At 36.7% G+C, this 12,919-nt stretch overlaps 1 protein-coding gene across 1 annotated transcript in view; it reads right to left on the reverse strand.

Moving 5' to 3' along the window:
- Window positions 1-6,099: 6,099 nt before the first annotated feature.
- The window catches only part of ZNF804B (zinc finger protein 804B), a 526,762-nt gene continuing 519,942 nt past the window's right edge, over window positions 6,100-12,919 (reverse strand). The window contains exon 5 of the mRNA XM_032305502.1: window positions 6,100-12,585. Coding sequence (XP_032161393.1) covers window positions 8,937-12,585 — 3,649 coding nt within the window. The 3' untranslated portion in view covers window positions 6,100-8,936. The remainder of the gene's footprint in view (window positions 12,586-12,919) is intronic.

A 12,919-nucleotide genomic window follows, 5' to 3' on the forward strand; every position in this document is an offset into this window, starting at 1 on the left:
AAGTACATAGTATCCTATAGTCAAATGAAGAAATTAACTTCAAATAGAAATAGTAACAAATACTACTGAGAATAGGTTAATTATTATGGGATTTGAAAGGGACCATTCTCAGGAATGTCCTCGCTGGTTAGATTATGATATATATTTTTGTCTCACGTTCTCAATACTTGAAATATAATGTATTTGAGCTCATTTCTTGAAATTCACTTATGGCAAACTTTCTAATATTACTTTACTTCAGCTATTTAGCACACTGAAACTTCAGTTCTGTCAATACTATTGGCTTTGGATTGGAATAATGGAAATCAATAGACTTTAAAGAATTTGTATAATCTGAAAATTCATTTATATACTTAAATCAAGATCATAATTAGGTCAAGTTATTTTTTTTTTTAAAAGATTTTACTTATCCATTTGAGAGAGAGCTCATGAGCAGGGGCAGAGGGAGAGGGAGAAGCAGATTTCCAGATGAACAGGAAGCCACAGGGGCTTGATCCCAGCCCCCTGAGATCATGACCTGAGCTGAAGGCAGATGCTTAACCCAGTGAACAACCCAGGTGCCCAAATTAGGTAGAGTTAATTACCTAATTAGGTAAGAGTTCAGTAGAATAAGTTAGGTAAAGGAACTTTGAGCTTTGACTGGATGAAATCAATTCATTGTCCTAAATTGAGAGTCTGGTACTCAACATTAGTGCATGAGATAAAGATACAATAAGGATAGAGGTCCAGATGAACAATCCCCCTAACTACCCAAGGAGTGAGTAATTTAAAGAGGGAAAAATCATATCCCAGTTATTTCCTAATGAACTATTTCTATGAAAAATTTTTCTCTTTTGAAGACTTGGAAATGTGGAAGAAATCTATTAACCTCCAAACAATAAGTAATGACAAAGGACAAGAGTTTACAAGAATGTCTTGATGATGAATGAAACAATCCATGATACCCTACTAACATCCAGTAAATGAGGTGAAACAACACATAATATTCTACTAAGATCTAGCAAATGAGGGCAACAGTAAAGAAAATAAAGTAAGAAGTTAAATCATGTTCCCACACTATTGGTCATGCATGATTAAAAAGATTTCCTAGTGAGTTGAGTCCTTTGGGAACAAGAACTTATTGGGGTTATTAATTAAGGTATTTTCAGAGTCTACATTAATATTGTAAGTGTGAAGAATACCATCATGTCTGTCTTATCACTTACAGAATGCATTTCAGAAACTAAATTTTGTTAGAGCGTTTCAAAATAGTTTGTTTTTGAAGCTACAAGAAACAGAAGAACTTCACATAGTATTTGCATAATAGGTTTCAACAAAGAATACATCTAAAGAACTTTTAAAATCATATTTATTTTTAGTTTGAGGAAACAGCTTTATTTTATAACACTAAAATTTTAAGAAATAGTCTAAGAAATCCCAGCCTTTAAATATATAATATAAATATATACAATAATAAATAAAATGTTAAATGCATTTTAAATTCAGTAGTGTAAAATACAGAATATTTCCATACCATTTTGCTTTTGATTTCGTTTTTATATTTGGTATATACGTTTTTGTTAGAAATGCATGACTAATACTCTTATACCATTAAGCATTTTATTGAAAAAATATTATTGCATTGAACTACAGTCCAAGTATTTATCTAATAACCTAAAAAAGCTACTTTGCATGTACAATAGTGCAATTTACTTAGCCACACTATAATTAAAAAAAAAAACATTTTGTACGGAGAATACAAAATAAAATTATTGGATTATGTTTCATATTGCCAGACTATCATCATTTAATTACAAAGTAAATACTTTAAATAGAATTGAATAAGGTAGGAATTTTTTTTAAATGGCTACATAACCAATTTACTTTATCAACTATTTTATAATCTCCCACAAATAGAAGAAACTGACAATTTTGAGCATGGTAGGAAGGAAATCTTTCTTGAAGCTTATTGTTTCCATAAGTGAATATGTTTTGAAACACACGATTTTGAACCCATCTTTTGAACAAAGATAAAGGTCTACAACTAACAATTAGAGTATAATCATTAAGAACACACAGTGGCATACACGTGTATACACATATACACACATGTATTTTGTATTTCCAATTTTCCTGCTTTGTGTTTCTGCCAAAATCATCTTGCTATTTAAGAAGGGCGGTGAGGTGCAAAAGGAAAGGAATTAAGAAAGTGGATTGGGAGGTTGCCCTCCAATACAAAGCTGCATAAAATCAAAAAAGGACCCTTTGGCTTATCTCTCCAATATTGGTTTATTCTAAACCCTACCGATTCAGCCACTGCTTCCATTTTAATATAGCTTAATCCAAAGCAATACAACAATCACCTTCAAATGTCTACCTAATAGAAGCAGTGGATAATATTTTTGCTGGAATGAAATGATAACCTTTGAAAATCCTCTAGACCCAGGTTTATTGGCTGGGAAACTCATATTTTAGTAGGAAACTCCTATCTTATTGAAGTAGTTTCAGTCTGAGACACAAAGGGAAGTAAACTCTTTTCTCTACTACTCTATGGAAGTGGTCACTCACTTGCTTTTTAATAATTTTTCTATTTTCCAGTGACAGCACATGTCTCTTCAGGAGTTCACTCATTTAAAGATTCAGCATTAAATCTCTTCATGAGTCCTGCTAAGCCAGAGATAAGCACTAGGCCAATTTTGCCCCTAAGTACATTAGCTACATACACTGATGTATGAGATTCGGGTTCTTTCTATTGTGCTTTTAGAAAATTGGATTTGACATTTACATAATTTTTCTTCAGACTGCTTAACCATCTTTCTGAAAACTTGTGGGGAAATTTTTAGGGAAAATTGAAAAATGTGCTACTTGTTCAAGATGACCAGCGATGTTATTTCACTAACAAGGAGTCAGCGAACTCCCCACACAGCCTGGAGGGCATGTGAATGTTTCCCTCGTATGTATCTAAAACACTGGGAGAACAAGCAGTCCCTGAAAGGCTGGACCATATTCATATCTCCCATTAGTGTTCCAAATGCTTGAAAAGCGTGATGTCTTTGGATCATTTAAAAGTATTATGGTCAAGGTTAGAAGGCACGTTGCTGCCTTCACTGGAAACCATGAGGTAAGCAGCAACTTCGTGCACTAATGAAATAAATAGCCCAATCCAGCAATGCGATTCCGAGTACTTTCATTGATTAAATACTCCATTCGATGCAAAAGCTTTATAGGATTAATTTCTTTGAAGATATTTCTATTCAGAGAGAACGGGGAGATTCTAAATCCTGGCAGAAACTGAGCGAAATATAAACTGTTAAATCCATGTTCTATAAATGAAATCAAAAGTTTAGGGGATCTCTCTGAGAAATGTCTGTCTAAGGAAAAAAAGAACAACCTTGGGGACTGGGAACTTTCCAATTGACTTCCTATATTCTAATCATTTCTTATGTTTTGTAACATAACATATATAAACATACATAGAACTTATGTATTATAAATATTAAAAAAACATACAAACTCATAGAGAATCCCACTGTCTTCTTGCTTGCTGAATTTGGTAGGGAATTAAGAACATGAACTTCCCTGAATTTCCTGTTCTTTGTACAAAGATTTGTTTTGTTTACCCATACCCCACATTCAGGAAGGCTATCTATCGGTGGACTGGTTCTTAGTGTCTCAGAAAAATATATAGTGTGCATGCGCATATGTGTCTATACATGTGTGTGTAAAGATCTCACAGAATCTTTTAAAACATTTTCAGTTTTTAATTAAGCATTTATCATTTAAGACAGATACCAAAAAGTACTTCAATGAGTCAAGGGTGGAAAAATAATCCCATAAAGGGAATTGCTCCATAAATATCAGACTATGGCCATAACAGCCATTGAATGCTGAAAATCAACTGCCAAATAATTGTGTAAATGAAAGGAAATAATCCTGAAAATATCATCCATCACAGTGACACTTTTTTAATAAAAGGATCCATTGTAGAATTTAATGTATATTTAGAATTCTATTTCATTTTCTTCTAGAGTGTGTTTCACTTAAGTAAAAAATAAATCGTTCAGGCCCATGCTCACTAATTGTAAGAAAGTAAGAGTCTGGCTCAGAATATTCTCCATAGCAGCAAAGGCATTTTGAGTATTATCAGAAGAAAAAAAAAAAAAAGTCCTAAACTAAGCACTATAAATCAGCCACCTGAAATTTGGAAATTATCCTAGAGGATAATTGAATAGGTCATTGTTCACAAGCAAAATTCTAGTAATCCTATTCCAAAAATCCTTAAGCATTTTACTCAACCAAATTCGCAAACGTTCTTGAATATTTCAGTGATGGAAATTTTACAACTTTATACAAATAATTTGTCAAGATTTTCTTCATGTTGAATCAAAAACTACCTATTTGTAGTGTGTACCTTCTCCACCCTAAAGAGAATAGAGATGATTTTCCATAAACACAGCTCCATGCTGCTATCTGGATATCTAAAATTAAGAAGGTTAATTCTCATTTTCTTCCCTCACCAAGTGTTCTTTTCCTTGGAAAATCCATATTAGTCTTTGTTTTTCACATGGCATCTACCAGGTTTTGTTCTATAGAACATTAGTTCCATGAGATGGTCCACAGGGGGTAAAAAAATGTCTCTGACATTATTATTTTTGGAAATTCAATATAGTCTATCCTCCTCCTGGAAAAGTCCAGTAAATATTGCCTGTCAAATGGTCTGAGATATGTTGAAGTAATAAAATAAGCCAAGTAACCCAACACAACCCTGAAATATATGAAAATGGATTTATGTCAGTTAATTTTTGTTTATTCACAAAAGTCATGTTATTTGTGAATCTAAAAACTTAACATTGATTTGGTGTTCTAATTAGTCAAAACTGCCATTTATAGACACAGTTCAGTTTACCAATAGCTCTCTTAAATTGTGGCCCAGAACAACACTGAGTTTTCCACAAGTGGTGTATTTTTTCCCCAAGTGCTGAAAGAACCCCTTTTCCAATTCTGTATAATTCCTTTAATGCAACCTAATGCCTCAGAACTTTTTCACCAGAGTTTCCACATCATTGGGTTATATGACATTTATAATCTACTATGCCCTTCATATTACTGATGAATTGGAATTAGGCTCTATGTATATAAGATTTTTTAAGTTGAAAATAAATGTAGGATCTAACATCTATTCAGGCTAAATTGAACCTTTCAAATTTTGCCCTATTTTATGTTTGTAAAATGTTTTCACATTGTATTTTGCCATTCACTACATTTGCTAGTCCTCTTGGGTTTGTGTTTTCCTCCTCTTTGGTGCATATTGTTCCATGATTTTGTCCATGTTTTATGAAAGTTTATATGACAGAGTATAAATACAAAGCCTTATAATCAATCCCTACAACCCTCTCTCCAGTTTGGAATCAATCTAAGTTTTACTCTCTCTGTATATAGTTGTTTAACTGTAGAACACATTTATCACACAGTGCTATTATCCGTAAGGATAGTTTTAAGAATCAGAAAATGTCTCTGTGTGAAACTTCCCATGTATTTTACTATTTTTTGCCCCAACCATTCCACCACAATGTCTCCAGTCAAGGCAACAGGGGAGAACTACATAATTGAAGAAATCCTTAATTTTTTGTCCTCTTCTTAAGTCAGCAACATGTGACAAAATCGATTATCCTTGCTTCTTTGAATCATTTTTGTAATTTGCCTTATGTAGTCCTGACATTTTCCTATGTAACTTGAAGTTTCACTACATGTCCTGATTTTTTCCAACATCACTTGAAATTTTATCATGTCCTCATTTCTTAGTTCTTTCTTCACATCCCTTCTTAGATGTAAATTCTAAGGGGCTCAGTCTGGAAAACTTCATCTACCCTACCTACCCCTGATGATAGTATGCAAGCCAATGGCTTCTGTATACTTTCTATATGTGGATGATTCCCAAAAGTGTATTTCATTTTCACACCTCTACTCAAACTTCACACCCATATTTCCAACTACCAACTCATATCTCCACTTCTGTAATTTTAGGAATCTCCAACAGAGTATTTAAACTGACCCTCTCCTACCCTGCCCCTCCCACATTGCCCCCCCCCCACTTCCATCCACAGTAAATCCATCCTGGTGCAAAGACAATTATGTCATTTCTAATTCCTCTCTTTGTCTTACACCCTATACTCAATATGAAGCACACTTTCCCAGGTCTAGTGTCATAATAAATCTAGAATCTCAGCACTTCTCAACATTCCCACCAGACTGTGGCTGAGCACATTACTTTGTTCTCTTGTCTGCGTCCAATCTACTAATCAGCCTCCCCATCCCCACCTCGACTCTCCTGGAGATTATTTACAGTGCAATAGCCGAATGACCCTGGTAAAAATCCAAGATGAAGCAATCATGTCTCCCCTGTGACAAAATTCTCCAGTAGCTTCTCATCTCTCAGTAAAAGCCAGTCATTCTAATGGTGGAAAAGATCCTACTAGATTATCTTCCCCAGCAGCAAGCAGCAAGCAGAAGCAAAATATTAACTTCTTTTGGTATTTCCCACAAATGAGATATTAAAAAGACCTTAACCTAATCTCTGTTCATTTTGACTCATGGATGTACGGCACTTTAAAAATTATTCTAATGTTTCCCCCATTCAGTTTATATCGGAATGTTTAAAGGACTGTTTTTCTCCTTATTGGAATATTTCCTAATTGTAGATTTCCACATGTGATGTCACAACTTATAATTTCTCACTCTGTGGTATAAGTTATCTCTTATTTAAATGGTGAAGTCTCTTTCCCAAAGCCCAAGATAGCATCGCTGGAGAACATTGTCATCACTGATAATACAAGACAGTCATTTCCATGCCATCAACTCATATCAATCTGTCCTTGTTAGTCAAAATGAAGTGCTCAATAGAGATTTTCTGGTCTAACCTTTGGAGAGATGAAATTGTCACAAAGACAATTACAAAAATTAATCAGGTACTTTCTTTTTCCTAATAAGACTTTTAGTGTGTTTCCATAATCACTCTGTCTTGGCTATGTCAACTTTATAATCTGTTTTAAGAAATTGTCATCCACATTATTATTTTTTAATCTGCTGGTCCAATTATTGTTTATTTTTTTATAATAAGTTTTCTATTTATTTTACTTCCATTACATTCATCCAATGTTTCTTAATGTTCTTTTATAATGATTTTTATGATGTTCCATGCAAATACAGAGGGCTTCTTTTGCTATTTGATGCCTTTCCTTTATTTTTTCAATTCTTTTCCGGTAAGTTAGACATTCCTACTGCCATATCTCAGTCAAAATCCCCATCCTGCAACTTTCTGATGATATCTAGGAAGCTACATAAATTCTTTACATTACAATTTCAAAATCACGTTATCTTCTTTTTCTATCTCTGCCTATCTGTCTCTCTCCCTCTCTCCCCCCAGGATCAAAGATATCTTTTCCTATCATTTACTAAGAATTTGTGCTTTCAACTTCATTTTCCTCATCCGTACAGAGGAATGATAACATTCATCTCAAAATACATTTGTGAAAATTAAGTGAAATAACAGAACAGATGTTTAGCCAGACTCTGCCTGATGCACTGGAGAATTTCAGTGAAGATGGCTGTCTTCCCTATGAAACAAGGCTGAAGAAGACACCCATCTCATGTAACAGAAACACTGCCATCATCCTACATGCAGTAGGGGGCCGATCACTCCATTTCTGTTTAGTTGATTTTCTCTGAAACTTGAATTATAGGAAATGTGCAGTCATACCAGTTTTTGTTTCATTTTATGAATATAAAATAATAACTCTAACTGGAGAGCCATTCAGAATACTGATGTAACAAATGTGATTCTGTGGACTAGGAAACATTTTGAATAAATATTTAAGATCACTTGCAAAACTATGCGAATGGTGATTTTATTCAGCACCATTCACTGTGTTTTCCTGATATCTACTATAATTGAGTAAAATACACAAAGTAATTTATAAGACTTTCTCGATAAAGATCATGTAAAAATTCTGACACTTCCAAATGTTCATCTCTCTACTTATACATAATTTTGGGTGAACACAGTAAGATTTGTTAAGTAGAAGAATAAAGAAAACTTAATATTTTAATCCCTGTAATGTTTGAAAGATTAAGCAATATATTCAAAATGGTATTGAGTGTATTTTATTTTTTATTTTGCATTATCAAATACTAGTGATAGCTTATGTATGTTTTCTTATACAAAAATTAAACATTCTTAATTTTAGATGTTGATGATTCTTACAGTTACAAAATTCTCTTAACACAGATGTATGTGAAAGGATGATAACCCAACTTTTCACAGAAACTCAATGATACAATCTGTGTAAAGATTGTTTTTCACTGAAGAGTAATTTTCAACTTGAATTAATCAGAAAATTTCTTGCCATCTCTTATTTCCTATGAAAATATAAATTATTTTAATTGAAACAGATTGTATTGATTGAAAGCTTGGTCAGTAGTTAACCATAGGAATTATTTTTGATAAACAGTTTAATTCACTGACCTTCTATTATTACCTGATGCATAAAACCAAACGTGTGATCCATTCATTCACTCGCGCAGCAAACACCTAGAGCATACAATATTATGTTCCAGTTTATTTTCTTTGTAATATCAATGACCTGCCTGAATGTTTTGTTATCATTTTATAATATTATGTGAGAATTCATCCAAACATACCTTTAACACATTTCCCTCTACCCTTCCACAGAGTTACTTTAAATTTGCTCTGTTATTTATTCAAGTTAAAATAAATTCTTAAAATGCTCCTGTTTTGATATTGGCAATTCAGTTCAGATTTGTATACTGGTCACATTTTGAATTGGCACCAATATTTAAAATCTTAATAATAATCAGATAGATAGATCACTTTAAATATACCATTTCTGTAGGTAGCGACAATGTGTTTTATTTATCCGCAAGAGGGGCTTGGACACCTGTTAGTTCAAGTGCGCTGATACATTTAAGGCCTCTTTCACTCCGTTTAACGGTTGCATCTGACTGGAGCAAGAATGATGGCAAAGATCTTGACCTTGAAACACCGGTTGGATTAAAGGGTTCAAGTGGATGATGGAAGCAGTGGCGGGGTTTAAGTGAGGGCCAAACAACGTGGGGATCAAAGCGGCCGAGGGCAGGGGCTGAAGTGTGATGTGGGGCGGGTGGAAGGGAGCAGCGGTGACCACATGTAGGGGGTGGCCCGCTAAGAAAGTGGGGTGTGCTGGGATGATCGTGGGAGTCAGAGGCGAAAATGCGAATGGAGTGAAATGTGGCTGGGAAAGAGGATGCAGATGAGCTATGGGGAGGGGGCCGCCATGGGAATTTAAGGAAGCAGAAACAGCAAAATGCTGCAGGAACGTGTGGTGGATAGTGGTGATGGAGGCGTGCTGGTGAACCGGGACCGTCTGGACGGCCGAGGCCGGGGAGAAGGCAGCCGGCCCTGAAGCGGGCAGAACTCGAAGATGCTTCGATAGGAGCTGTTTCTGCATGTGCTGCTGGGCTTGTAGCTGGAGGAGCTTGTATTTATCTATTTCTTCCGGAGAAAATGTGATTGGCTGTTGAATTAAAGGGGGCGAGCTGGATTTATGGCACGCTTCTGATTCATCTTCTACTTTGTCATGCTTCTGCATAGTTCTGTCACAGTAAGGGTTTATATTTCCCTCTCCATGATTCATAGGCAGGCTCACATCCTCCAAGCCTAGTTTAATCTGGTCCTCTTTGGTCTCTGTTGAATCTGTAACACCAGTATATCTGTTAGATGGAAAAGCACCAGGGAAATCATTTGGTACTGGGTCACGGCGCTGAATAAAATGTTGGACTTCACCAATTAAAGGTTTTACTTGTTCTTTTGTTGTTGGGTTCTTTTTCATGTTTGGTGACTGAGAATCTGCTACCACATGAATTAGACCTTTAGAAAGATGGTTATTACAATCAGGATCTCCTAAAACAGCGACATTATTTGTCGGTGAACTTCTGACTTGGTCTTTCTCTAGAGTCCTTTGAATCGCACTGCCTTGATCATTCGTTTTTTTCCTTGCGTTCTGTGTTTTTTCAGACAAAGGCAATGCTGGTGGGTGACAGCCCAGTGGTGTAAATTGAATTGTGCATTGAATTTGTGAATGAGTCTCTGATTCGTTTTTGTGATTCTTTGAAGAGACCTCAAAATTAGTTGATTGTTCCTGACATCGCTTGGCTTGCACTCTTTCTAAAAGACTTTTGGCTGTCAGGGGGGTCCTCTCTCCTTCCTTCAACTCTGTGGTTTCTGAAGGGCTGCTGGAACAGTTTCTTAGAAGGCAGCTGATGTTCCCAGAGTGACACTGCATGGAATTTACTTTTCCCAGGTCACAAATATGAGGGCTGTCCGAAGACTCTTGACTTCTCTTGCTTTTATTTAAGCAATAAACACTCTCTCCTGAGTGAGAGCCCCATCTGCCGTGCCGAGGTCCCTGGCAATGTGGTGGCTTTTCACTGTTCCCAGGACAGGACAGCTGTGAGCTAGAATCACAGTGGGGGATTCTCCTGGATTTGGTCCCTGAAAACTGCTGCTGATTTTTGCCTGGTTTAGGTCTTTGTCTACAGCGACCGTATTTATGTGTGGAGTATTTTTCATTCTTAGCCGATTCCCACGATCTGCAATTCCGATCTCTCTGTATTTCAGATGGCAGGCAGGTGCCCTTGACCATCTCCTCAGATGGGCAGAGGCAGCTGTGTTTTTGGTGTCTCCTTTTGCGCCTTTCAGAGGAGTTGTGTTCCCTTTTGCAAAAGAAGAACAAATTACCTTGGCCATTCCCCCTAGACTTAGGACTTGAACAACCACTTCTCAGGCTGGATATGCTGCGGGGGCACGTGTCTGAAGGGCTAGAAAGCCTAGTCAGAGACAGGTTTGGGGAATCTCTCCTGCAAGTTTGGTTTCTACATCCGGAAGTCCTGTGGGTCATGCCTGTGTGGTTACTATTCAAAATTACACTGAAGTCCTTCTCGTGACCACCGTGACCCCTCACTGGGTAAGAACTAGAATTCCGGGTGAACTGATTTGCATCTTCAAAATCTGAATGAAGATTGCGAGGAATCAGTTTTGGTTTCTTAGTCCTCGAGATATAAGGAGAAAAAGCTAGGCCCTCACTTGCTTCATTTAGGATGACCCTTTGACAGCTTTGCCAGTGGGCCCTGGAAGGTTCCTTAAGTTCCTTATCACTATTATTGTTGTTTTCTACACAGTTCTTCAGAGAGATATCAAGGTAAGCAGGCACTTCAGGATTTTTCATTTCCAAATCACTTGCGCTAAAATTATGTTGATTCATATTTGGCTTAGAATTGTTGCAGCTCAAATTATATTTTCTCTGGAAATTTTCCCAATCTGGATTAGCTATCATCATCTTTGGTTTCGGAGACCGATCATCTTCCTGGATCAATTTTTGTTGGTCTTCGGTTAAACCTGAGACTTGGCTCTGTATTGTTGTCTTCATTTCCGAGGGCTCCTTCATCAGTTCTGTTTTTAGGTCCTCTGAATCATGGTCACTCTTGGCGTTCCGAGAAAGCTTAAAATCAAAATACAAGGGGTTGCATCCGTAAGAGATGCAGGGCTCTGTTTTTGTGAAGAGCAGAAGTTCCGTGGGCCACTGGAGAGTGGTGTGGCCATCCTTACTTTGTACGTGGAGAAAAGGCAATGGTTTCGACTTCGTATCGTGGGGACACACGTCTCTTACAAGGCTAACTCCTTCTGTTTCATCTAAAGATGCGTCTCTCATCTCCATTCCGGAGTCGGGATTCAGATGCACTGTACTGTTTTGCTTACTCGGCTCCAGCGATGGAAACTCATCCAGACACTCAAATATCCTGGCATCACTGGGCTTGTAAATGTTTGGTGGGCTGGAGGAAGCTCTTGCTTGGCATGAGTGATGAATGCAGTTTTCTGAAGAGTTCTTCAGTGTACTTCTAGTTTCTTTTTCTCTGCTGCAAGGAGTCAAATCCACATCCGAAAGATGAACATCAGATTTAGAGAATGAAGCATGAATGCCAATCGAATCTTCTACCGTTTCATCAATAGAGTCATTTTTGTTTTGCAGGATTTGAGAGCTTATGGAGAAGGTATTGTGTAAGACACTCTCCAGATGGCGTGGTGTGATGTTTATATCTTTTTCCTTAGCGAGCTGCGTATTCTCATTTGCAAACCTGCGGCACTTGCATTTCTCTGCAGTTTGTTTTGCTTTGTAGGTGGGTGACTTGTTACAATCATGGCTTTCCTCTGTGTTCTCACTGAAAACAGAGGCTGAAGATTCTAATTTCAAATGCACTTTTTTGGAAAAAGAAAACGATACTCCTGTCCTGTGGTTTGCATTGCTGAGATCCAAAGAGGTTTGTGATACCCGATTTCCGAACAAATAACGTCTGTCCGTTTGCAACTGGTGTCGGTTTTGCATGGCAGACCGTTGTTTATCGGCAATGCTTCTGGGCAGATTCTTTCCTTTAAGGAGAAGAGTGCTTTTCATGCACGATACCTTCCTGCCATTCTTAACTGGGAAAATTCCTTGCTGGAGTTGCTTTTCTATGGCTATCCTGGGAGCTTTGTATGCTGGTCCATTTCCAGAAACACTGTAAATACAATAAATATTTACATGACTAAAACATTAGATTTGAAATTTTATCTATATATACATTTGTTAGCATTTTTATCATGAGTTACTTTCTTTACGAAAGATAACTATTTCACCGTGTTTATACAACTCACAACACCCATGTTTCATAGAGGCTGTTTCTAAAATGCGTCACTTAAGTGTGTTCTTTTGAAATTAGCAAGAAGCAATAGCAGGTGACTATCTTATGCTTGTGCTGCAGAAGAAAATAAAGTGCTACATTTACATCCCAATAGATGTTCTGCAGAACCTATGGGGTTTTGCTTTTTGTTTTTTGGAATATAGATTTAACA

This window comes from Mustela erminea, chromosome 11 (genome assembly GCF_009829155.1).
Source record: "Mustela erminea isolate mMusErm1 chromosome 11, mMusErm1.Pri, whole genome shotgun sequence".
In the NCBI taxonomy this organism is placed as follows: Eukaryota; Metazoa; Chordata; class Mammalia; order Carnivora; family Mustelidae; genus Mustela; species Mustela erminea.